Source organism: Echinops telfairi, unplaced genomic scaffold (assembly GCF_000313985.2).
Source record: "Echinops telfairi isolate 266 unplaced genomic scaffold, ASM31398v2 ScPeMD7_7469;HRSCAF=8507_0, whole genome shotgun sequence".
In the NCBI taxonomy this organism is placed as follows: Eukaryota; Metazoa; Chordata; class Mammalia; order Afrosoricida; family Tenrecidae; genus Echinops; species Echinops telfairi.
The window spans coordinates 28,436,916-28,464,824 of NW_022111372.1; the positions used below are offsets into that span (position 1 = coordinate 28,436,916).

At 38.1% G+C, this 27,909-nt stretch overlaps 1 protein-coding gene across 1 annotated transcript in view; it reads left to right on the plus strand.

The window, feature by feature from the left end:
- MORC3 (MORC family CW-type zinc finger 3) overlaps window positions 1-27,165 on the plus strand; it is a 52,725-nt gene extending 25,560 nt beyond the window's left edge. The window contains exons 10-17 of the mRNA XM_004696940.2: window positions 1,836-1,940; window positions 3,690-3,812; window positions 3,912-3,986; window positions 5,173-5,218; window positions 5,862-6,028; window positions 8,738-9,614; window positions 19,498-19,652; window positions 23,688-27,165. Of these exons, the coding sequence (XP_004696997.2) occupies window positions 1,836-1,940; window positions 3,690-3,812; window positions 3,912-3,986; window positions 5,173-5,218; window positions 5,862-6,028; window positions 8,738-9,614; window positions 19,498-19,652; window positions 23,688-23,841 (1,702 nt within the window). The 3' untranslated portion in view covers window positions 23,842-27,165. The remainder of the gene's footprint in view (window positions 1-1,835; window positions 1,941-3,689; window positions 3,813-3,911; window positions 3,987-5,172; window positions 5,219-5,861; window positions 6,029-8,737; window positions 9,615-19,497; window positions 19,653-23,687) is intronic.
- The last annotated feature ends 744 nt before the right edge of the window (window positions 27,166-27,909 follow it).

Below are 27,909 nucleotides of genomic sequence, written 5' to 3' on the forward strand. Positions count from 1 at the left end.
TTGTGGGGCAGTTTTACTCTATCCTATAGGGTTTCTGTGAGTTGGAATAAATTAGAGGGCAACAGGTTTTTTATGTGTGTGTGCTCCGGGGGTGGGGGGTGGGAGTGGGTGGGGAGGGCTTGTAGGTGTAAAGAGCAAAAGTAAGTATGAGTTGAGGGGGAGTTTGGCTGTAGACTCATTAAAGCTGATAGTTACTGTAAGTAATAGTGTCTACCAGAGAGTAAAATTAATCCTGCATTTTATTTTAAACTTTATTTTAACTAGAAGGTTATATTGAGTCTGTGCTTATGAGAGGGTACCCCCTAAAAACTGGACTTTCTTTCAAAGCTATGTATTTACATTTTTTTATAAAGCAACCATATCACCTTCAAAGTATTCTCCATTACACTTAATATATTTGTCAAATCTGTGATTCCGTTCTGGGAAACATTTGTCACACTCATCTGTTTGGATGGCTAACAGCACCTCCCTCGTTTTTTTCCCTCCACCTCTCTACGTAGTCATATTGCTGCCCTTTCATGCCTTTCTTCATTCACAGAAGTCAGGTGCTTGGGGCAAGAGAGGCATGCTGTTTTTGCCAAAAAACTGGTGCACTGAGATGGTTGCATGAGCCAGCTGCATTGTCTTAGTGGCAAAACCCAGTCACCCATCTACCACAAATCAGGCCTTTTTTGTTGCACACTTAGGCAATTCTTTCAGAACCTCTAATAGAAAGCTTGATTAATAGTCTGACCTGGTGGAACAAATGCCAAATGCACTGTAAGTTGACATTTTCTTCCGCTCGGGAAGTCATCAGTTGACATTTCACCTTTTTTGAAATGAGAAAATCACTCATACACTCGAGCTTTTCCCATAGCTCTGCCCATGTAAGTTGTGTTCAACATCACAACAGTTTCCGCGGCATTTTTTTCAAGCAGGAACAAAATTTCATAGCTGCATGCTATTCTCTTTAATTCTTCCATCACAAAAAAAGAGGCTTGAGCAAAACTGCTTTTACGAAAAAAATTCACTGTGACCAGAGAGAATCTTCCCTGATGACGCCATGGGGTGCACTAACTCAGGTGGAGTTGTTGGATGCTTGCCTAGAGGGAAAAATGTGTACTACAAAAGCTCTACTTTGTGTAGCACAATTCCAGTTTTTTTTGAGTACTCCCACATATTTAGTTCATTAACAAATGACTAATAAGTTAATTGTGATTTTAGTTGTATTTATTTTAACAAGTCCCATTAAATTTAATTTTTATTAATATTCCATTTTGGGCAAAATCTAATTGTGGGCAGAGTTACTTTAAATTATATGAGACCATTTGCTTTGGAACCGTCTCTCATTGTGATCTCATGTGCCATAGTGTAACTCCATAGGATTTTCAGTGGCTGATGTTTTTAGGAGTAGATTGCCACGCCTTTCTTCCAAGTTACCTCAGGGTCACAACAAACTTCCAACATTTTGATTAACAACTGAGTGTGTTAACCATTTTCACCAATTTCTGGTAATTATTGTTTGAGTTTTATTATGAGTTGAAATGGGAAAGTTCCTTAGGTGGGGTTAAATGTAGACTGATTTTTGCCAATTATTGGTCTATACTAGTCTTTCCCAACCAAGAACCCAAAGATGTACTATTTTGTATCCTATTTTCTAGATGATCTTGGCCCTGCTTCAGGAACTTATAAAAATTAGTATTAATTTTGAGTGTTCTTTATTAACTACATTGATCCGCCCTCCCTCGGTGCATCTTATGACCATTATTACGTTATTTTTGCTTTCTCTTGTATTCTGCAAAGATTTAATCCTTACCTTTTTCTTTTCTTGAATTTTTCTAATTTACCTTTTTAAGGCTTACAATAACAGCACTAGGAGATAAGCTTAATGATTATTGGAATGAAATGAAAGTCAAGAAAAATTCAGAATACCATCTAAATTTGCCAGTTGAAGATATACAGTAAGTATATAAAAAAGGCTCACTATGCTATCACGATACAGTGATTTCACATTGTTTCACTTATCTTAAACCTAAACCATAGTAAGGAGTAATAAATTTCACAGCTGAAACCACTGTATCCCCAAAATAAATAAGTATGAACATATGTATACACATAAGGGGTTCTTAAAACAGCATTTACTGATATATGTAATGCATGCTGAGATAATATTCTTTTTAAGAAAATGCTAGGTTCGAATCACTAAATTGACTTCACAGTCCACTAATGAATGGCATCCCATAATTTGAGGAACATTGGTTTAGTATAATGGTTGGAATAATATTTCTGAAGCCAGAGTTCAGAATCTAGTTCTGCTTTAGTAGCTGTGTGAAATTGAGCTACTTGGCCTCTCTAAGTTTCCATTTCCTCATGTGTAAAATGGAACATTAGTGGCTCTTATTACATTCCAAAGTTGTGAGAATTAAAATGATGTGATGCCTATCAAGCACTTTAGTAGTACATTGTAACAATCCTATGGGTGGTTGGATATGTAGATATATAATGCAAGTGTGAAAAAAAAATACACGTGTGTACTGATAGACAAAGATTGTCCAAGATATGTTAATTGGAAAAAATAAGCTGCAGTTCAATATAATCATCCCATTGCATTTTAAACAAGTATCCATGTACATACACATAGTGTTAGCCGCTAGGAACAAGCAGTTAATTTTTACTTTATAACCATTTTGGCTTGTTTGAATTTTTATATAAATTATGGATGTTTTTCCTTTTTGCATGTTTTATTGGTACTTCATTCACGTCATACAATTCAATAATTCAGTTATATCAAGAAGAGTTGTACGTTTATCACCACAATCAATTTTAGAACATTTTCTTATTCTGTGTACTTATTGTTATATGTAAACTTTTTAATTGTGCCAAAAGTATGCACACACAAAATTCTCCAATTCAACAACTTCTACATGTATAATTTAGTGCCATTAATTATACTCTTTGTGTTGTACAACCATTACTGAGATCCTTTTCCATATTTTTTCCACTATCATTAACATAAATTCTGTGCTCCCTAAGCAAAAACTCCTCATTCCACCTCTCGTAACCGTTGCTCAAGTTTGGTTTACTTTTTAAGTAATTTTCTTGGTATAATATTCACATATCATACACTTTCATATAAAATTGGTTTTTAAAATTTTATTTTGTAAAATCGCTTTTAAAAAGTTGTATATACATCATCACAGTCAGTTGTAGTGCTCCCTCCCCACTCTTGTATTTATTGTTTGCTCCCCAAATCTCCCCTCACCCTCCCAATCCCTGAATGGATTTTTAAAAACAAGGTTTAAAAGTTAACTGGCATTAAGGAGATGCCTTCAGATGTCAAATGAATCAACATGAATTCTTTATAGGATTATTTTTATTTTTTTGTAGGACTGATATATGCAAATGTAGTTGTTGAGGAATATACTGAAATAGAGGATTATGAAGTTGAGTTTTCATTATCATAGAACAAATTTAATTGTATGCATGTATGTAATCACAATTAAATTGCTTTGTTAAGATTATCCTGTGGCCTTTAACCTTTCATAGGAACTAAAATTGTTTTAAAATTTTTAAATTGCTCTGCAACAGAAATAATGATCTACAAATTTTCAGGGGAAAATGTACTTATAGGGATATTCTGTGGTGAAAAATTCATAGAAAACATAATAAACTACTTGCAATCCATATTTCCGTGTTCTTGTTTGTTCCAGGAAGCGCCCTGATCAGACTTGGGTTCAATGTGATTCCTGTCTCAAATGGCGGAAGTTACCAGATGGGATAGATCAACTTCCTGAAAAATGGTATTGCTCCAATAACCCTGACCCACAGTTCAGGTACCAGATAGTTGGTTAGTACCCTTTTTGGAAAGGTGGACAGTCCTTGTACAAGAACAGGCGCTAGTGACGTTATACCTATGTGATTTTTCTGACTAGAAATTGTGATGTTCCAGAAGAGCCGGAAGATGAGGATTTGGTACATCCCACTTATGAAAAAACCTACAAAAAGAAGTAAGTGTTGGATTAATGTAGGATGGGAAAATAGCAAGTGCAACTAGAAAGATGATATGGGTTTTTTGTTTTTTTTTCGTTTATGCTGTGGGCACATTAAAAATTTTCCTGATGTTTATTTCTATCTAATCTCTAAGATACATTGACCACAGAGCAGTTCATTTCTTTAGGCTGCATACAGATGGCTAAGTGCTAAGTGTTTCACTACAAACTGAAAGGAAGGTTGGTTGAAACTCACCCAGTGGCCCTGTGGAGGAACAACTTTGCAATCTATTCCTGTAAAGATTGTAGCCTAGAAACTCCTCTGTGGCAGTTCTACTCTGTCCATGAGTTGAAATCAACTTGATGATGCCCACTAACAGCTTAAGAGGGAAGGTGATAAGTTCTTTATAAAAGGTGTATTATAGCTCCTCTGCTGAAAAAGATGAGGCTTTCTACTCCTGTAAAGAGTTACTGTCTTGGAGACCCAAAAGGGCAGTGCTACCCTGTCCTGTAAGGTCACTGTGAGTGGGTATCAACTTGATGGTAGTGAGTTTGGGGCTTTTTTTGGGGGTGGGGCGTGTAGGTTGTAGTACCATGTGGAAACTTATGAAGAAAGATGGCTTCTGACTGAGGCAGGGTTCATGATGGTCATCTTTGCACCATCCCATGAATGATATTTAGGATGAGTATCTGTTCATGGTGACTAGAATGAATATGTGAATGGCAGAAATCCAGTATGGGATAGGTAAGTTGGGTAGGCATAGTCCGCCATGGTGAATTTTAGTGAGGCCGATGCACTAGTCATAGACGACTGAGCTCATTACGTTGTACAAAAGGCTGCTGTGAGTTGGCGTTGACTCCATGGCAACTGACAGCAGCAATGAATTCCTGGTGATAAATCTAGCATCAAGACTAAAAGTAAACCTACAAGAGATCAGTTAGAAGCCTGTTGTGGCATATCAATACAAAGACTGAGAATAACCTATCTGGGGAGGGAAAGCTTCCGGCAGACGTTAGAAAGTTGCTGAGATAAAAGGTGATTGTTCCTCTGCTTAAAGGCTTACTGATGAGTATAATGAAATTTAAGAAAAGTTCAAGGTACATATCTGAATAGCAGGGTAGTAAATAGACAAGGGTCTCATTGAAAAGTAATAGTGAAATAAATTTAAATATGCACACTTTCCTTTTTTTATTTTCTCTAAAGAGACAAGGAAAAATTCAGGATCAGACAACCGGAAATCATTCCTCGGGTAATTAAACTTTCCATTGTATAATTGTGCTTTATAATAAATAGCAAATAGTTTAGTAAATACGGGATATTAAATATTGAGACTTGGCGTAACAAATGGAAAGGCCCTTGTGCATTCAGTTCACTCATGTCAGTAGATAGGCTGCTAAGGACACGCTCACAGAACCTCCCAGCAGCAGTGTTCCTGCCCGCCGTGGTTGAACCCTGTGCTCACTGGCTTTTCCCTTTCGATAGAAAGGCATTTTGGTATTACGAGATTGTGCTGAGTTCATGAGCATGCCATTTGTTCTGCTGTGGATAATGTCTGCTTGTAATTACATTGAATTGTTTTCTACTATACTGTGGTTTCATCTTTTTCCTTCAGAAAACAAATTTATATTCTACCTTATAGGTGGTAGCACACCTGTGTTCAAGACCAGGCACTAAATATTTCAGGCTTAATGGGCCATATACAGTTGTTGTGGGATGTGCTTGGTTTATTTTTGTTTGTTTTTTTCACAACTGTTTAAAAATGTAAAACCATTGGGACTGCACAAGGAATTGTTAAAGATGGTTCTTAATGTCTTCTGGGAAAAGGAGAAAAGAGAAGAGTATACTCTGGGTTTTGGCATAATTCCTTTAAGATCAATTTTTTGCCCCAGCAGATTAATGCTGAATTGTTGTTTCGGACAACCCCCGTTTCGAGTCCAAGCTTTTCTTCTATGAAGGAAAGTGTTTCAAGAGGACATCTCTCAGAAGTGGCAAATACTTACACAGCAAGACTTGTAAATAACAACCGTGTTTCACCCCAGTCTGAACCTGAGAGCAATAGGTCAGTGGCTAAGATGTGGTCTTCCATTTTGGGGAATAAAAAGAGCCTTTACTTGAGACTACGAAGGCAGTAATGCAGTTGCTGGAATATGTAATTTATATGAATGCAAAAAGTATTATGAACAAAGTTACATGACTGCATTTATTAGTGAAACTTGAACTTGCCCTACATTTGTCATGTAGGCCCCCAGGCCTAAGTCAGTTTAAAAACAATATACTTTGTGGAGTTTGATCAAATCAAATATGTGGGGCTTTTAAAAGTTCATAGAAAAATTCCATTGTCTTCTAATTTCACTATTTCACAAACTTTCTGAAGCCTCCTCATTGTATGTAAACTTCTGTTTTTAAGACAATAACTCTAGAAGAAAAACAAGAAGCAGGTAAGAGCACAGCATACAGTGTCAAATATGACCTGAAAGCTCTTGGCGTCACCCAGCGCCATAGCACATTTCAGATGCTACCTGTATTTTAGATAGTAGATAGAGAAGGAAGGGAGAAAGGTAAGAGTGATACATGAATGGATTATTTATCCTTACCTGGAATGGTCAGAGAAGGCGTGGTGATAGGATGGTAATTAAATTTGTTCCTCAAGTTCTTAAGCCAGATCTCTGCTTAAATGATCTGTTTAAAGGTAATAAAATAAGCAAAAGTGAAGAATAACAACAATTCCGTAGTCCGTCTTTGTTTTCAGCCTTGTGGAAGCCTGAGGGAACACGGGCAACGAGTGTCTTCTCTAGAGGAAGGACATTCACAGTGGGGTAGAATCGTCAGACTTGATAGCGTAAGTGCGGGTAATTTGTGATGAAGATGGTCTCTGATTCTTGGAAGTAGCTATGAATGTTCAATTAGCCATCTTCATCATCTTATGGGCCAGATTTCCCAGTTGTTAGACTTTCAGCTTTAAGTTTTTCTCGACTATTGTATAGGCAAATGTTTGAATCACCCCCTCCCCACACACACACACACCTCCCAATAGACTAATCTTTTGACTAAGATTCCAAGGCTAAGTCACGTTAGTGAATAGGTTGTTCATTTTTTCAAGGATATGTGTGCATAATTAAGAAAAAGCCTTTAGAAGTTCTATAATGGTGATACTAAGAAAATGCAGTATTAACATTAAACTTGAAGGTCGATTTTCTAATGTAGTGACTTTTCAATTATCTTTGATCATACAGTGAGAAACATATTTATTCCTGTATGACCCAGTGCCTATGTAGTGGCCACAATAAATTGAAACAAATGTTTATAAAACTGTAACCCCATATATCTGACATAGTTTCTCACTATATGTTAACATTTTCACTTTACATTCCAAATACTCCTGTGGCCCAATAGATTAATTCATAAATCACTACCTAGATTATACATGTAAGTTGAAAAACCCTGCTGTAGACTTAAACTGTTAGATATGGTAGTTAATGACCATATGTGTAGTTATTTAAATTAATTAAAATTCCATTAAAAAGTCAGCTGTTCAGTTAAATTGTACATATTTCAAAAGAACCCTCATGGATTACTTAATGGGATTTTCATTGCATCTGAAAGAAAGGGAGACAGTGCATAAAAGATCAACGTAGAATTGATGCCTTTGAATTATGGTGTTAGTGAGGAATATAAAATGTGCTGTGAGCTTCCAGGAGAATGAACAAGTCTTACAAGAAGTATGGCCAGAATGCTCCTTACACGAATGGCAAGATTTTTCTTTTACATACTTTGGGGATGTTATCAGAGGGATTGGTCCCTGGGAAAGGACATCATGTTTGGTAGAGGATCAATGAACAAGAGGAAGGACCTTCTTCCCGCGCCCCAGTGAATTAGATAAAGTGGCTGCGATACGGGCTCAAATATGGGAATGATTGTAGGATGGTGCAGGACCCGGCACCCTTGTGTCCTGTTGCACATGGAGTCACGGAGTCAGAGTAGACAGACGGCTACTTGACAACAAAGGATAGACATGGAGTGCTCTTTGAAAGGTTAGAAAATAATTTCCACTTGTAGTTCTATAAGCCAGCAATAAACTTGGCAATGGAATGAAGATAGTTTCAAATGCAAAGATTTACCTTTTTATGCCCCAGATGATTTTTGCTCAAGATGGTATTGGAGAGTGTATTTGAGGAAAAATAGTTTGAAGTGTAGGAAAATGACCAACAGAGTAAATTCAGTATAAATTTCCCCTCCACGTGAGGAAGAAAACAATCATAGAAAACCAAGCACATGAACAAAATGAGGCCACGTTTAATTTTGAGAAATTTCTTTTTTAATCGAAAGGTAGGAAATGCTGGTGTTTTATGGCTCACCTTTGATCATTGAATGCTGATACCAGTGATGGTGGGCTATGTAGTGCCAGCCAATAAGCCTGGGGGCCAGCATGTCAGATCCTACTTTGGATAGGAACACATTGAAATGTCTGGAAGGCATCAAATGAAGAGACAGTCAGCAGTTTATAGATCCAGCCTTTCACAGAAATCTTGTTAGTTGTGTCCTCTTCTGTCAAATGTGAAAATGATCTCTCCATTAAAGTGTTGGCTAGTACTGTATACTTTGTAACTGCCCCTCCCCCAAGCAAAAATACAGACTATTGCAGGAGTATCTTACAGTTTCAAAATAGTTTAGTGATAAGAATATTGCAATAGTGTATTTTTTTAGAGTTATTACCAGATGGTGTATTCTGTCTGTATTTTACCATATTTTCTCTCCCCCTCCCCCCCAGCTTGAAACGGAGACTTTCTGTTCGTTCCTCAATTTTGAATGTAAAGAATCGGAGATTGAGTAGTCAAACATTTGAAAATTCCACTTACAGAGATGATGATGAAGATGTCATCATCTTGGAAGAAAACAGCACTCCAAAGCCTGCTGTCGAACATGATAATGAAATGAAATCAGAACAAATTCACGTAGAACAAAGTAGTGCTGAGGTACAGATTGTGAACAATAATGAACTGTGTCGCCAGACTAGTTCAACTAGCACCGTATCTTCCAGGTGTGATCAAGGAACCACTACAGCCACTCAGACTGAAGTGCCAAAATTGGTTGTTAAAAAGGAAGAAACAATTGAAGATGAGATAGATGCACGGAATGATCCAGCTGTGCTGGCACCCTGTAGGGAAACTGAAGCCAAGATACGGGAACCTATTGATAAGTCTGCCGGCGATCCTGGTTGCCAGCTAAATGAAGTGAGAAACGAGCTACTTCTAGTCACCCAAGAAAAGGAGAATTATAAAAGACAGTGCCGTACACTTACTGACCAGATGAAAGTATTAGAACAGAGGATACTAGAAATGAATGACAAATATGTGAAGAAGGAGACATGCCATCAATCTACTGAAACTGATGCTGTGTTTTTACTTCAAAGTATTAATGGTAAATCTGAAAGTCCAGACTACATGGCATCTCAGTATCAGCAAGCTTTAGAAGAAATAGAAAGGCTGAAAACACAGTGTAATGCGTTGCAACATGTGAAGGCGGAATGCAACCAGTGTTTGAATAGTGAGACTAAAAGTGAAATGGATGACATGGCTGTGCAGCTTGATGATGTATTTAGACAGCTGGACAAATGCAGTATTGAGAGGGACCAGTATAAAAGTGAGGTGAGTTACTTCATTTAGCAAAATGGGAACAGTGGAAATCTGGGTGCATGTGGACTTCAAAGACCTCCCAACTCTTCATTGTTTCCTTACGCTAGCTGGTGGTAGCATGGAGCTACTCTCTACATTTGTTTGTTTGGCATATTCCATAAAAGTGGACTCCTGTAAGATTTATTTTTGTGTGTCTGACTTAGTAACTATATGGCGAATAGACACAGGGTTATCTACACCCTTTGCCTATTATGGATAATGCGGCAATGAGCATTGGTGTAAAAGTATCTGAGCCTCTTAGGGTTTTGAGTTTTGCTTTTTTTTTAATATTTAGATAAGGCGTCCTCAAACTAAGGCCCGTGGGCCACATGCCTGCTGTTTTGCCCCGTTTTTGTTTTTTTTTTCAAAATAAGCTATGTGCAGTGTGCATAGGAATTTGTTCATAGTTTTTTTTTAAACTACGGCCCTCCAACAGATCTGAGGGACAGTGAACTGGCCCCCTGTTTAAAAAGTTTTGAGGACCCATGATTTAGATAGTAGAATTACAGGGTCCTGTGGCGATTTTCTTATTGCTAACGAGTTGATTTCAACTCAAAGTGATCCTATAGGACAGGGTAGAACTGCTGGGTTTCCGAGGCTATAAATCTATAAAGCCTCATCTTTCTCCTTCAGGGTAGCTGGTGGATTTGGGCTGTTGACCTCATGCTTAGGAGCCCACTGTGTAACACGCTGCCACCCAGGAGTCCCTTTACTTTGGGCATGTTAGTCAGGAGGGTGCAGTCCCTGGGAAAGAACATCATGCTTGGTAAAGTGGAGGGGCCGGGAAAGAGAGGAAGACTCTCAGGAAGGTCTGATGGTGCGACATTGGGCGCCAACCTAATAATTGTGAGGATGGCGCAGCACTGGGCAGTATTTCATTCTGTTATACGTAGAGTTACTGTGAGTCTGATCCAACGCTGAGACAGCTAACATAAACCCACTAACAATACAAATAATAGTTTTAATAGCAGATCAACAAAAAGGAGACATCGAGGAGATAGGTTTGACATAGTGACTGTGATCATGGACTCACACATAGCATTGATTGTGAGGTTGGCTCAGGACTGAACAAAGTTCTATTGAACATCACGCCACTGAGTTGGAACTGACTTGATGGCACCTAACAACAGCATGGTAATTTGGTGTTTCTGGTTTTGGGGAACCACCAAACTCTTTCACAACTGCTGTCCCATTCCCCACAGTAATAAATGAGGAATCCAATATTCCCATCTCCATTCATGCTTGTTTCCTTTTCTCAATAGTAATCTTTTATGTGGAGTGATATTTCATTGTATAGTTTTAACAAATTATTTTTTCCCTTTGATTTTCATGCAAAGAAAAACATACAGTTGCCATGCTCAGAACAATGACATTACACTAGTAACCCCCTGTGTCTGTGGCTCAACTATTTTGTGCTTTAAAAAAAAAAAGATTGATCTTGTATTTTGGTTTTGAGAACTTTGTCTTTGGGATGGCTGATTATTTCAGTTCTTCTGTTTTGCTCTTTCAAACTGTTAGCCAATTTTAATATTCTTGTGTTTGCCTGTTTAGTTTTTATTTGAGTTGAATTGTTGGATTACTCCTATGGTTTTTTTTATCACATTTTAGGTAGTGTTTCCTGAGTTTTATCTTTCATTTTCCCCATCTTTCTGTCTTTCATTAGAAGCAGTTGAAGATCCTTCTCTTATATTCACTCATAGGAAGATTTAAAACTTTTTCTTCATCCAAGATCTCAACTGAATCTACGTTTTGCAAGTTTCCCACTCAGTTGTGCCATATTTTCCTTGTGTTTTTTTTTCATATGAACAAGATTGGCCTTTGCTTCCTTAACATAATGTATTATATCTGTCTCTGGGATGAACAATGCTCCATTCGTACCTGTTGTAGTTCCTGAAGAATCATGGGAGGCCAGGTTGTGTGACACTCATTAGCTTATCCTGAGGAGGGTTGATGGCAGGAAACAGTTAAATACTGCCCCTGTCAAGGTCTCAATCTCTGTCAACTCCTATGCTTTTTCAGGAAGTTCAGACCAGTGACAAATAAGTCTATCATGAAGGGGAAGAGAAGACTATGCAAGGCACTTTGTATTCTGCCCAAACTGTATTCTCTGTCTCAGAGCAAGGTCCAGGGTCTCTTTAAATTAATTCCCTGTAAGTGTGAGCTGACAGGCACACTTATATTCTCAGTCCTTAGACAGGCCAGGAACAAATTCTATGCAAGCTTTTTCTCCTGTGCAGGTTCACCTAATCTTGCCCTCACCTGGACTGGCAGTTTTCCTTTGTTTGCTGGGCAAGAGTTGCCACTGTCCTTTGTGAGACCAGATCCAGCCCTGAGAGATCTAGAAGGCATTGCCAGTGAGCCTATAGCTTAGCGGTTCTTAACCTATGGGTTGCAACTCCTTTCGGGGTCGAATGACCCTTTCACAGGGGTCGCCCGATTCATAGCAGTAGCAAAATGACATTTATGAAGTAGCAACAAAAATAATTTTATGATTGAGGGGTCACCATAACATGAAGAACTGTATTAAAGGGTCGTGGCATTAGGAAGGTTGAGAACCACTGCTTGCTGATTTAAATCACTCCTATTTGGTATTAGTGCTGTATGTGGGCTGGGTCCCTCCCAATCCTGTGTGTGTGTAGAGGGTGTGGGTCCCTCCCAATCCTGTGTGTGTATAGAGGGTGGGAGGGTCAACCACTGGATTTTCCTACCCCATTTAAATCATGTTTACCCCCTCTCAACCCCTGAGTACACTGGAGGAAAGTGCTACTGTCATATGTGTATTGGTGCCAGCTTAGGTGTGGTGAGAATGTGTCAGCTCACCTTTTCCCCCTCCCCCCACTGAAGCGAGGAGTGCTGCAGACAGCTGCCTCAGGAACCCTATCAGGGCATCAGAGAATTCATGACTCTTGGGGGTTCCTTGCACTGGCTTCCTCCCTCTGAATTACCAGATTTTACCTGGTACAGGTGTCTGGTCTTCCAGGGGAGATTTACAACTCAAGTTTTTAAAGGATTTTTTGCAGCTATTAGATTGTGTTAGGTGTACTGTTTACTGTTGTCATTTAGTCTCACATACTTCCCAATGTCTTTCCTTGCCTTGATCATGTTATGTCAGCCTCCCCTTCCTGGTTAATACACATCTTCCTGGTTAATACACGTCTTCCTGGTTAATACATGTCTTCCCGGTTAATACACGTCTTCCTGGTTAATACACGTCTTCCTGGTTAATACACGTCTTCCCGGTTAATACACGTCTTCCTAGTTAATACACGTCTTCCCGGTTAATACACGTCTTCCCGGTTAATACACGTCTTCCTGAAGGTTAATACACGTCTTCTCGGTTAATACACGTCTTCCTGGTTAATACCCGTCTTCCCGGTTAATACACGTCTTCCTGAAGGTGAATACACGTCTTCCTGAAGGTGAATACACGTCTTCCTGAAGGTGAATACTCATCTTCCTGAAGGTTAATACACGTCTTCCTAGTTAATGGTTTTCCTTCACCCTTTCCTCTCTGGAAAGTTTCAAAGAATTAAAAGAATTTTATTATTATTTTTAGAATTTTTCCTTCTGTGTAAACCAAATAGTGATCTCTGTAATATTTGTCCTTTTGTAATAGACTAATTTCATTCAGTAATGTCCACTAGGTTCTTCCATGAGTTGTGAGATGTTTCATGGGTTCATCCTTATGCTTTGAAGTTGTGAAGTATCCCATTGTGTGTATTTACCACCATTTGTCCATTTCATCTGTTGCTGGGCATCTAGGTTGTTTCCATGTTTTTCTCTTGGAATAATATTTTGATCAACCTGAGTGTTCATATGCATATTGGTGTCAGGACTCTTTCTTTAGGTAAATGTCTAGAAATCACAGAGTCGCCGTGACTCGAATTAACTCCGTGGCAGTGAATGTTTTGGTTTGAATAGTATTACTGGATCGCATGACATCACTGTTGATAATTTTCTAAGAACATGCTGTTATATTTTCCACAATGGTTGTTCCATTTTACAAATCCATTCAGCCGTGTATGAAAATTCCAATCTTTCACACACTTGCTAGTATTAATTGTTTGATTTAATTACTATTATTCCTGGGGTGAGATGCTATCTCGTTGTTTTGGTTTGCATTTCTAATGGCTAATGATGATAAATATCTCTTTATGCATTTGTTGGCTCCCTGAATGTCTTCTTTTTAAGTTATTTACTCACTATATAATTGGATTGTATTTTTGGTCTTGAGGTTTCAGTGTTTTCTGTAAAATTGAAGACAGTAGTTCAATCATTCAGTCATATCAAGGAGAATTGTACAATCATTACCACATCAATTTTAGAGCAATACACCCCTACCACTCCCATGGTTAAATCACTTTTAAGATGAATTATGTAACCACAATCCGCTTTGATGCTCCTTTCCCCTTCCCGCCTTCATTATGTACTCCTGAAACCCCCTTTCCCTCCTATATTGAATTAGTTTTCTTAATATTGTATGATTGCTTTATATGGTGGATTGTTTCATTTTTCGATAAATGGATATCGTTTTACCAACACCATTTGTTAAAGGCACTATCCCTCCCTCATTAATGGATTAAACCTTTGTTGGAAATTTTTGGCCATAGGTTGATAGACTTCTGGGTTTTCAGTTCTTTTCCACTGGTTAAATGTCTGTTTCTGTACTTGTACCAGACTATTTGGACTACTGTGAATTTACAGCCATTTCTGAGGTCAGGAAGTTGAGACTCTTAATTTGTTCTGTTCTTCACTAAGGGTTTGCATATGCACGGTGTCTTTTTTCCATATGGAATTGATGGTGAGTTTTTCCATGATGGATTCTGTATCAGGATTGCATTATATATATTTGTCAGTTGGGATAGTATTGACATTGTTATAATATGTTAAGCCTTTTCAATGAATAAGCATAACATTTGTGCCCATTTATGTAGGTCTCTTGGTTTCTTGCCAGAACTATTGTGTTGTTTTCTTCATACCAGTCTTTGATATCTATGATTAGTTATAATCTTAAATAGTTCATCTTTTTTGTTGGGTATTGTAAATGGTATTACGTATTTTCCAGGTTTTTCTTTTCAGAGTTCTCTTTATTAGTATAGGGCAAAGGTTCCCAAACTTATTTGACCAACTGCAACTTTTCAAAAAAGAAAATTACTCTGTACCACCCTGGCCCTTAAGTACTTTTGGTATTATGCTCCATAATCCAGTATAATGTTTTTGGAACCCCTCTGGAATATTCCAGTGTGTCCCCCAAGGGGGTGGTATAACCTACTTAGGGAAATAGTGCTGTAGAGGAATCCATTTTCTAAAAAAATTTTAGTGTTGACCTCGTACCCTACTGCTTTATTTTATTCTGTTATAGTAGCTGTCATGTAGATTCAGAAGTTTTTAAAAAACGTATGCAACAAGGGATATTATTATCTACCATGTTGGATGCCTTTGTTTCATTTTCTTGCCATTGTGCTCTGCCCACATCTTCCAGTCCCGTGATGGGATTGATGAGAAATGCATCGCTACATGCCACCAAGGGGAAGGCTTTCAATTCTCTCCATTGAAAAGATATGGGTTGTTGGTTTTTGAAGGAGTTTTGGTGGCATTGTTGAGTAGGTGTTGGTCTGCTAACCACAAAGGTGGCAGTTTAAACCCACTGTTCACGCCCCAAGAAAGATGAGGCTAACTGCTCTTGTACAGCCTCAGAACCTATTTAGAGTCACTATGATTTTTTGTTTGTTAGTTTTCAGGTATTTTTAAAAATTAAAAGATAATTTTATTGGGGGCTCTTAGAACTCTTATTATAATCCATTCATTGATTGCATCAGGCATATTTGTACATATGTTGCCATCATTCTTTCCTAGACATTTTCTTTATATTGAGCCCTTGGTATCAGCTCCTCTTTTTAGAGTTGCTATGATTTAGAATCAACTAGATGGCATTGGGTTTGGTTTGGTGTGTATGTCTTTAATTATGCATAGACAGTTGGCAGAGAATTTATTAGGAAATCATTTTTTTACAATGATATAATCATGTGGTTCTTTTGTGTGATTTATATTGTGTCAATTTGGTTTTATCCTCTCTTTTTTAAGCCCTCTTCACCACCACTGCCATCTTTATTCATTTTTCTCATTTGTTTGTCAAACTTTTTGTTGTGGATTAGGTGAAGGTTTGCAAAGCCAAGCTTTGCATTTTAACAATTCATATATGCAACTCCCAGTGTCATCCCCTCACTTAGCCCATTTCCTCCTTGTCTGTCCTGTTTTCATTCCTCCTCCTTTTCTGACCTTGGGTAAATACTATCCCCTTTAAAAGAAAATGTTATTTTCATATAATTCACATGTCATGCAAGTTAACAGTTCAGCCATACCAAGAGTTGTGCAATCAATTTCAGAACATTTTCTTCTTTCTCATACTCGTGGTTGTTAGTTTTCCATTCCCCACCCCAACTTCCCGGGCCTGGCCTTATGTAATTATTACTCGAGTTACTGTCTCCGTAGATTTACCCATCCTGCATGTCATATACAGAAAGTCACACAAAACACAAACAAGAAACAAAGACAAAACAACTCAATCAAAAAGAAAGCAGAAAATATTAAAAACAGAAACAACTTTACAATGGGCCAAAAGGGAAACCAAATGATCCAAACAAAAAACAAATGTACTGCTGCTATAGAGCATGCTGACTCAGTGATCCTGTGGGGCAGGGCAGATCTGGGCCCCTGGATTCTGAGGCTAACTCTCTGGAAGTGGAATGGCTCAACCACTGCCACTGGGGATCCCTTGATCAAATGATGAGGTGTCATATTTTAGCCTAACTACATCTGCCATAATTGACTTTACAAGGCCCTCAATTTAGTAGCAGGGCTATACACATCCCTGGACTCTGATCAGAGGAGATTCAACAGAGAAGCTGCCCTTTTGATTGATGTAACTGCCTGATTGTTCTAAGGAGGTGAGTTCAGTTCCAGAACTGAAGTGTAAGGACCATAGTCTAGAAGGTTCTGTGAACCCATTGGTAAGCTGGTCTCTTATGATTTTGAGTTCTGGTCCACGTTTTTCTCCCACTCTGTCCAGGATCTTCCAACGTGACTCTCTTCAGAGCCTTGGTAGTGATAGCTGTGCACCTTGTTCTGGGCTCTCCTGTTGCAGGTTCCTTGGGACTGTTTGTATTTGGGTCTTTCGTTTTTGCTTCTCCTCTCGTCTGCATGGGCTGAGACCAAGCGTTCGTTCCACCTTCCGTGGCTGCTCGCAGCTTTTGAGACTACTCATCTAAGTAGGATATGGCAACATTGTGTTTGTGTAATAATACCTGTATGATTATACCAATTGACCTTGGTGCCTCAATCATCATTGCTTTGGTTTGTTTTACCCTAATGCCTTTCCTATCTTTTTTTGTTGTGTTTATTGGCCATTTGTATATTTTCTCTGATGAAATATCTGCTCAATTCTTTGCCTTTTAGAAAATTGCATTTATTTAAAATATCATATTTGCCCTCTTTTGGTTGAATTCCTTATACATTTTATTGAATAGTTATCAGATTTCTGTTTTTCGGGTTTGTTTTTTTTTTACATTCTAAAGGTTGCCATATTACCTTGTTGGGCATGTTGTGGGTTCATTTTTATTTTTCAGTGTTTTAAGGAATGGGTATTATTGAAATTTTGAGTGGTGTGCAGGTTTGGTAAATGTCTTTTAGTGCCCTGGACATTACTACATAGTGAAGAATTATTGTAAAAAAAAAATCCAGTATCACCCTCACTGAAACACGCCATCTTTCAATTGGATAGGCTTTTTATTTTTTTATTTTTTCTGATTTATTTTATTTAAGTTTTATTAGCACTTCATCTACATGTCGTACAATTTAATAAATTAATTATATCAAGAAGGGTTGTACAATTATCATCACCTTCAATTTTAGAAAATTTTCTTCTTGTACTTGTCGTTATTCATGTAATCAGTATTTTAATTGATAGGCATTATATATCCAATTTTAATAAACCTTATAGTAATCATACAAGTTATAGCTTTAAGATGTGAACTCTGTTAGGATTAAGTTCATTTTTCGATAAGATGAAGCTCCCAAATAACAGGGCCAGCTCCATGGTCATCAGAGACACAGACTCCTTTTGTATTTTCATTTCCTTTCTCAAGGGATAGTTGTAGTCTGAGGTGCTTCTCAGGTTCAGCCATCATATCTGCATTCTAAGCAGCAGGCAAAAAGCTGGGGAAGGGATGTGATTACTTAAAAGATATTTTCTAGAAGTTGTTTGACTGAGTAATAGGTACTTGGGAAGTACAGTTTTTATCAGAAGAAAAAAGGCTAGCAGGAGAAAAGCAACCTCTATATATGCCTCCAAATTCAGGTAGCTCCTTAAAAAAATCATTTTCCACCTATCCATTCCTCACTTACTGGTTTGTCATCCAACTTTGCATATATAACAGTAGTGAAAACCGTTTTTTGAATATCTTTTGCCTCAGTGACATACTGTATATACTCGAGTATAAGCCAGCCTGTCAGCTGAGGCACCTAATTTTACCACAGAAACTGCATTAAAAATGTGCTGAAAAACTTGGCTGATCCACGAGTATATACGGTATGTAAGGCAGTAACCAGAACTGGGGTACAAGATAAGAGTAATGCTGGCTGTGATGGTTAAGGTGCTGTGTCAACTTGATTGGCCATGGTTGTCCATGATTGGTTGGTATGATTAACCCTGCATTTTCATATAACACTGATTTTTGTATAATGACCTGGTCTTTGAAAACCTATGGTTGTCACTAATTAAAAAGTGTGTATGCTGATATTTTTATTTGGTATTTAAAGTTTTCCTGCAAAATAAAAGTTTGGAAATAGCTGTGTAGTGGTGGCCTTACTCCTTCTTCTATATATGTAAATATAAGTATATATAGTAGGTGTATTTGCTTATCTGCACATTCATCTTGACATTTTGACTCATGATCTAATGCTGACAAAATGTATGAAGATCTGTTTATGTCCATTTCAACTGTTCATAATTAATGAATGTTCAGGAACTAAGTCACTGTGATAGCCAACATAATTTAAGTATTTATGCTTTGTTTTAAAACTTTATAGGTGCCCTTGTTTTGGGGTCAAGTAGTGATTAAATATTCTTTCAATGTGAAAAGTCATAGCAGTGAAATTGTAAACAAATGAGGCGTTGTTTTTAGAAAACTTCATATGTAACATTTTCAGTCAATGGCAATTTCCTTTTTTCTTTTTTTTAAATAAATAATTTTATTGGGGCACTTACAGTTCTGATAACACTCCATACATCTATTATATTAAGCACATTTGTATATATGTTACTTTCATTTCATTTCCTTTTCCAAACATTTTCTACGTGAGCCCTTAGTATCTGCTCCTCTTTTCCCCCCTCCCCCATTCTCCCACCCTTGTGAACCCTTGATAAATTATAAATTTTTATTATTTTCATATCTTAAACACCATCTGCTGTTTTCCTTCACACACATTTCTGTTGTTCGTCCCCATCGGGGTGGTGGGGGTGATATGTCGATCATTGTGATTGGTTCCCCTTTCTCCCCCCACCTTCTCCCTACCCACATGGTATTGCTACTCCCATTACTGCTCCTCAGGGGTTTATCAGTCCTGGATTCCATGTATCTAGACTTCTTATCTGTACCCGTGACATGTTCCAGTCTAGCTGGATTTATAAAGTAGAACTGGGGTCATGATAGTGGGGTGGTGGTGGTGGGGGGAAGCACTACAGTCAAGGGTAATTTTCATTAAGCAGGTTTTTAAGTTCCTTAGCTTAGAGTAACACTTTGCCATTAGTATTTTAACTTTTACAATGATAAATAACATTGATTTGTATCTTTATTAGGTTGAATTATTGGAAATGGAAAAATCCCAAATCCGTTTACAGTGTGAAGAACTCAAAACTGAAGTGGAACAGTTAAAATCTACAAGTCAACAGATAGGAACAGTCTCAACTTCAAGTAATATTGAGGAATCTATAAATTATGCTGATGGAGAAAGGTAATCTTGAATGAGGCTGTGTGTGGGTCTGCAATGCTGGTTAGCATAATAACTGTTAGTATGAAGGAAATTATTGAATGTCTGCTGTGGTCCATCATTATAATAAACAACGAGATATATAATAAAAGTAGCACATCACGATCCTTCCCTTCAAGGAGCTAACAGTTTAGGTCCAATTTACAGAATTAAGTTATAAAGCAGGGGGTTTTGAGTGGAGGCTCACAGCCCATCTGTAGACAATTGGACATACTCCCACAGAAGGTTATAAGGGAGGGATGATTCAACCAAGATGCAGTATAGCACCGATAAAACACACATCATTCCTCTAGTTCCTGAATGCCGCCCCCCCCAATTGTGACCCAGTTCTACCTTATACATCTGGCTAGATCGGAGAACACACATTGGCACAGATAAAAGCTCTCAACCCATGGAATTCAGGACAGATAACTGCTCAGGACAGTAGTGGGAGTAACGATATGAGGGGAGGGAGATGGCTGGAGAGGGGGAAGGGAGATAAAAGGGGAACCCATCACAAGGTTGGATACATAGCACACGGCACCCCCCACTCCAACAAGGGGACGAATAACAACTCTTGGTGAAGGGAGACAACGGACAGTGTAAGATACGAAACAACTATAAAATTGATCAAGGATTCACGAAGGTGGTGGAGGGAGGGGAAAAGAAAAAGAGGAGCTTTTACCAAAGGCTAAAGTAGAAAAGGTTTTAGAAATGATGATGATGGAAACATGCACAAATATGCTTGATACAATTGATGTATGAAATGTTATGGGAACTGTAGGAGCTCCCAATAAAGTGATTAAAAAAGAAGAAGAAGAAGAAGAAGGATTAAAGCACTTGTTTGGTTAGAGGTTGAAAAATCTGTGGCGGGAAAAGTGAAAGTAAGTTTAATTTTGAACTATGGGTTGAATTTGGCCAAGGTTAGAATACAAGCAACTATTACATGAAACATATTTCAAGCTGGTTTTTAAATTTTTTATTTTTTTTAAACTTTTAGACTTGCTACCATATGTGTTTGGTTTTTGTTTTTATTTTTTATCATCTTTGTTTGGAGGCCTGGTCAGCTAACCAGAAGGTTGGAGTTTTGAACCCTCCCAGCAGCATCTCTGAGGTGTGGGTGAAAGTCCTGCTGTTCTGGTCCTGTAATGGTTGTAGGGGAGAAAGTCTTAAGGGACAGTTTTACAGTTTCCATCTAGCAGCAGTTGGCTTTGTGTAGCACCTTGGTACTATAGTAACAGCATTAATTTAACATTATTTTGTAATGTGCTTTGACCACTGTGGCTGTATGATCGGTGCTAAAGTCAGGTAAAGCAAGCCCTCCCACTTTGTCCTTGAGGAATTCTCTGCTCATCCTGGGCTGGCAAGGATCTTTTGTAGGACTGGGTTTCTTTGAACGTATTCTTTTAGTTTTTCCTTGTCTGGGAAAACTCTTCTCCTTTTATCTTATGGATACTTTGGCTGGAGATAGTATTCTTGGGTTTGTGTTGTTTTCCTTCAGTTTTTGGAATATGTTACTCCATTCTCTTCTTCATCGTATTTGCTGATAGGTCTGAGCATATTCTTATTTGGGTGCCATTATAGGTGACTGCTTGTTTTTCCCTAGCTGTTCTTGAGATTTTATCCTTTTCCTCAAAGTTGGATAGTTTAACTATTATATGCCTTGGTGACTGCTTCTTGGGATTTAGTCTAGCTGGTGTTCTTTCAGCCTTCTGAATGGTTGCCTGGTTTTCATTCATTAAGTTGGCGAAGTTTTCTTTTAAGGATTCCCTTGCTATTTTTGCCGTTGACTTCTTGGTGGTGTCTTGTTCAGGTAGTCAAATTATTCTAATGTTGTTCCTCTTCATAACATTAGATATGGCTCTCAGGTTTGTTGTTTTTTTCAGCTTCTCTGATTATCTTATTTGACTGCCTTTCCTGTTTGCTGAGGTCTGCTTGGTTATCCTCTAGGTGACTGGTACGATTCTCTGCCTCCTCAAATCTGTTGGCGAAGTCTGTGAATTTGCTATTGGCTTTGTTATCTGGTCCCTTAGGCCTTGTATTTCCCTTTGGCGCATGTCCTTTATCTTTTCTATAATTTCTTCCTTTTCTGTATTGCTTCCCTCATATCCTGTATGACTCCAAGCAGAATTCTGAAGATTTCTTTCTGTGGCAGATCAATGTCTGCTGCTTCTGTGAATTTCATTAGTTCAGGGCTTCTTCCAACATTCCTTTTTGTTTCTCCTGTTTTTGGTTGAGATTTTTGGGGCTAGTTGCTGTTTACATGTCATTTTAGAGGAACCTGGTGCCATTTCCCAGAGAGTTGAAGACCACTGGGCTCTCTTTGGGAGACTCGTAAGAATGGTTCTTTAAACTGCCTGCAGCTAACTGCACTGGGGGGGTTGGGCTACCGCCTCGTCTTCCTGTGGTTTCACTCTTTCCATAACCAACCAGTATTCTGTTATTGGGAGGATGAGTTGGATGTCCCCTCAGGTAACAATGGTCAGGTGATTGTTGGCTTGCGAGGATAGTACTGCACTGGATACTCTCCTAGGAAGCCATAGGAGTGTCCTACGGAGGTTTGGAGGGCATGCGGGGTGCTGGCTGCAACAGGAGTGCCACGGAGGGTAGGTGGGTGTGCCCGCTTTGCTGTAGAGCACTGTGGATGACAGGTGGAATTGCCCTATTCAGCAAGATCACCAGGTAGGTAGGGTGAGGTTCCTGCAGCAGTGTGGAACACTGGAGAGATCAGCCTGCAATTTCATCTCTGTGGTTTGTTCTCCTCATTTCAAGGAGCCTCTGTGGTGCCATGGTTAGGTGCTCTGTTGCTAACCAAAAGATTGGTGGTTCAAACCCCCTCCAGCTGCTCTTCTGAAGAAAGCACCTGATGATCTTAACCACTGCTGTTATGTTCATTTTGAGTTGGATCATGACTCTCTAGGACAGAGTAGAACACCTCCATAGGTTTCCAGGCTTGTAAATCTTTATGGAAGCAGAGAGTTCGATCTTTTTCCTTTGAGGAGTCAGACCTTTCAGTTAGCGGCCAAAAACTTAATAATCACTCTGTCACTAGGGCTCTTAGGGGTCAGGTCCACTCTTGTCTTGTAGGATCACTATTGGAATCAACTCAATGACACTCACCAATAACATCCTCATTTTCAATGTACCTTCCCTAAATTTGGCTTTTAGGATATCACAAAATTAGCCATTGCCTGTGGCTCAGTGATTATATTTCACCTGATAAATGATGGTCAGGAAACAGTTCTCAATTCTGTTCTAAGAATTAGTACTTATTAATAACTAGTAAGTGAATGATCGCCCCATCTCATTAATGTCTAAAACAGGCCGGGGGTTCTGGTGTGATTTGGTTTGATTTTGATAGTGAATCTGATGTGGTAGATTGTGGTCACACTAATGGTGATGTTACTGCATAGTCAAGGGATAAAGTTGTAAAATTGTACTTGGTAAATCATGACTTGATTGCCTAAACACATAGTATTCCTGAGAAATATTTCCCACTGTCTAACTTGAAGTTTTACTGTGCTTTGAACAAAACATTGTTTTTTTTGAAAATGCATGATAAAATTATCTCTATGGACTTTAGCATATTACAGGTTCATAAAAGTCCTATAATTTAAAAATCTTACTTTATTCACCCCAAAGATCTGTGAGTTAGTTTGTTCTGCGCCGCTTGCCCTTTATATCGTATGAATGAGTAATCTCAGCAATCATGTTTTAGGAAACATTTCCATCTATGGTGTCTGCAGATAGTGTAGCACAACGGCTGCAACAGTGGGCCTGAACATAGTAACAATGGTGAAGGTGCGCTGGCGGTGTTCTCCTGAATTCATGCACACGGGTCCTTCAGAGTCAGAACCCACTCCTTGACACTTAAAAACAATAACGTATCTGCTTTACTAGTAGATGTTTCTTCACTGCAACTTAACAAATGTGTCGCTGGGAGTAAAACAGTTTTAAATTGCATGTAAATATTAAACTGTATTTTAATTCTCTGCTAACACTTGGATATTTGTATTACAGCCTTAAACTTCGATCTCTTCGTGTCAATGTGGGACAGCTGTTGGCCATGATTGTGCCTGATCTAGATCTTCAACAAGTGAATTATGATGTTGATGTAGTGGATGAAATTTTAGGGCAAGTTGTTGAACAAATGAGTGAAATCAGTAGTACTTAATACATTTGATTATTTGAGATGATAAAAATTTGCTCAGTGCTTTTGATTGTACAGCTTTCAAAATGTAAACAATGTTGTTTTATGGCTATAATAGGTAAAAGACTGAAGAACCATAATCTTTGCAATATGCAGTCAAAGTGTGTTGAATTCTATGCATTCACGTGTGACCACAAATACTGTGGACGCATTATCATACCTTTGAAAAGAACTTGAGTATTGTTGGTATTGATTTGCTGAGTATCTGACTCTAGGTTCTGTTTTGAGATGTAAATATTTGTAATTAAGTCTGCACATATTTTTTAGTACTGTGAGGAAAGGAGGAAAGGATGGCAGTGTTGTTCACAAGAGCTTTTCAGGTTGCCCCCAGCCTTTGGAGTCTTTCCTGGCTCCTCAGAGTGTTTTTGCTCCGAATGGAGGGCTGTGCCATACTACTACACAAGGGAGACGTCACTTTTAATTTTTCCTCCTCAGAAAAAAGCTTCAATGGGACTTTAGGAAAATGTCATAGCAATCCTGAGAAGATTTAGCTGTGAGTGACTTCAGCATTAATGTTTCTTTTGTATTAATTCCTGTCTCCTAAGAGATTTTTAGTCACGAAAACAAAGAAGCTAAAACTGACTCTAGGTTGCCAGGGCTTCCTTGTGCTGAGATTGCCAATCATGGTTAAATGCAAAGTGTTTTATATGGTCTTAGTGTAAAATAAAATTATTCATTATATTAACTGTACCATCAAGTTTACTTTGAACCCCATGTTTGGCTGCGTTGTCAGCATCGGGTGGGCACAATACTTTAAAAATATTTCTTCCTGTGAAATTTCCTGTACAGCCTTTTGTTGGACTACTACAGGCTAGTGTGAGTTGAGGAAGACAATCTTTCTCAAAAAATATATTATACTTTTTATTATATTACAGATGTAAGTGTTTTATCCTGGAGTTAGAGCCACAACCAGCCCTAGGATTATAGTATTACATGACATAAAAGATCATGCTTAATTGACCACATGTTTTGTGCAATTTGAAAGAGATGGCTTTCTAGTGTATAAGTATGTGTATATATAATTAAAAATCATATTTTCCACAATGAAATGTGCATTATTTTTTCAAAGTTTTATCATTGTTATTTATTATTCCTTTTGTTTCTGAACATTCAATACTTGTTCATTTTCTATGTATGCTTAATTACATGTCACATGCAATATTAAATTTTTACTGTATATTAACTTCTGGATGAGCAAATAAATCAATTGTTTTTTATTTGCTTGGTAAAATAATTGAAAGTGTATTTTTCGTATGAAGCTGATTTTCTGTCACAATTGTATCTGCCCAAATTTTAAAATATCTTGTAATAAAAAAATGATGCCTACTTTTCCAGATATCACTTCAAAAAATATAATATATTATATATTAACTGTATTTTAAAACTAATTTGAGAACCTCTTTTTTTCTAACCTTTTATTGTGAATCAGGTGGGAGTTTACCTATCGGCTCACTTTTGCATTCAACAACCTGTCATACCTCTCGATGGTTTATCTTGCCTAGACAACCACCCCCCCACAATCTTCTTGTATTGGATATTGTCTTCCCCATCACCCAAGTTAACAGCTGGCAATCCTCTAACATATTGCTTTCTCTTCCCACTCTGGGAACTACCAGAGTCTGTTTCTTTGGGAATGAAAAACTTTTATCTTGACTTTTAAACATATAACTGGCCTCATGCATAATTTGTTATGGACTAACCTCCCTGAGCATAGTGCCCTCAATCTACCTGTGTCATGAGGTGTTGCACAGGTTCATTATTACTCTTTTGGCAGTATGTAGTGATGGAAGTTTATCTTTATTTATTTATACCTCTTCAGTGACAGAATGCTTAGATGTAAGTTTATTGATGCTTTCTTCCACCAATGGGCATTTAGGTATTTTCACCTTGCTCTTGGGAATAATACTGTGATGAACAGAGATGTGTATATATCTACTGTGCTCTTTCTTTTTTAAAAGATGTGTACCAAGTAGAAGGATCGCCAACTCAATAGTATTTCTATTCCCAGTTGTTTTGAGAGGAACCACCATACTGCTTTCCACCATGACTATACTGTTTTACATCCCCACCACCAGTGTGTGGGGTTTCCAAGAAATTGAGCTGCTTCGAAGACCGTAATGCTATTTATACTAAGGCTGAGCTTACCTTTCAGTAGAGTGAACAAGCATGTGCATATGTGTAAGGAAGAAGAAACGGGCATGCTTCAGATGTGTGGATATTTAAATTTAAGTAGTGATTCTTTATGCAAGGTGGACCTTTTCCCTTTTGGTGACCTTTAACATCTTGCAAAATCATGATTTTTTTATATGGCTATTAGTGGAAAAACGATTTACAGGTAATAAGAGAAACATGCTTGCTAAATTGATTCTTTCAAAGTATGTATTTTTAATCCTTTATCAGTATGGGGCTTTGAAATCTTAAGAAATCTTCACAGGAAACCTTGGCATTCTTGATATATACAATATTTCGGGGGAGAGACCTGTTAAACTTTTCAAAAGGCTAGTACAGCAGAACGCTACCTTCAACTAGCATTTATTACTTAAACCACAAGGAGAGGTGAACCAGAATAATTCTTACAAAGTGGATCAGATTTCATCAAGACCGAAAATCTTAATGAAAACCAAGTGACTGACTACTTTCACTGTCGAAAAATGTCCGTACCAAATTTTAATTTTGATGATGTCCAATTTATTTTTTCTTAAATTGCTCATGGTTTGGCGTTTTACCTGTGAATCATTGCCAAATACAGTAATCCTAAAGATTTCCTTTGACAAATTGTATAGTTAAGGCACACATGTAAAATTATTGATCTATTTGGGGTTTTTGTGTAGAGTATGAGGTAATGATGCATCATTCCTTTGCATCTGAAACTCCAGTTGCCTGAACATCATTTCCCCATGGAATGGACTTGGAACCTTTTCAAAAAAACAGTTGGCTTTAGATGTAAATATTTAATTCTGGACTCTAGTTCTATTCCATCTGTCTATATGTTTATCGATATACCAGTGCCACGTTTTGATGACTACTTCTTTGTACTAACCCTTCAGAATTTTCTTTTTTTTTTTTTCCCTTCAGAATTTTCAAGCACATTCTAGCCATCATAATTATATCTAGTTTATTATCTCTAAAACATAAAGTCCTTTTTTGAAGCCAAAAATAACTGTTATATGCCTCTCGTAAAGTAATAACTTTATTAACAGGTGGAATCTGTTCAAGTTTCTACGGTCATTTCATAATTACCTTTCCAGGCAGTTCATGTTGGAATCTAAATAAAATTGACACAGTATATTTGGTTGATGTGTCTCTGAAGTTTCTTTTCATCTCTATGTTTTCCATCCTCTGTCTTTAAGGTACCACTGGGGTGGATAAGGAGCCCTGGTGCTGCGGTAGTGCAGTGCTTGGCTGCTAACCAGAAACCGTCATCTCCACAGGAGAAACCTGGCTGTCCGAGGCCACAGCTGTGGAGATGCTGTGGAGCTATTCTCTGTAATAGAGGGACTCTGTGAGCCTGAATCGGCTCAGTGGCAATGAACTTGTGTGAGGTGAGAAACCAGCTCTCTCACAAATTGAACCATGGTCAAGAGGGGCATGGTTGCAATTGAGATGGATGTAGAGATAGAAGATAAAAGTGTGAAGGGGGCTCCTGGAGCCTAGGAACTCCAAGGCCCAGAACTTCATTCAAGGGTGTTTTTTACACAGTTGTAGTCATGCATCCTACAAAGGATTTGTCGACAATTCTTTGAAGACAAGCAGTAGCTTAGCCAAATTGTCTATAGTCTGAGGGGAGTATAACTGAACACCTGAAGAATGATATTTTTCAGCAGTTAGCCAGGAAACAGGAGAAAGTTTATCTTAGTTGAAGGTGAGACCACAGTGTCTCAGCTCCCTGAGTATGAGCTGTCTGTTTTTTCCTATGGGCCTTTCCCTAGACGAATATGGTGATGGCTTAGTCTTGGAGAAGGAAACGAGGCTCAAATTCCCACTAATGCACTCTTGCTCCGAAGCCCAGGACCGTCTTCTGCTCCAGGTTCT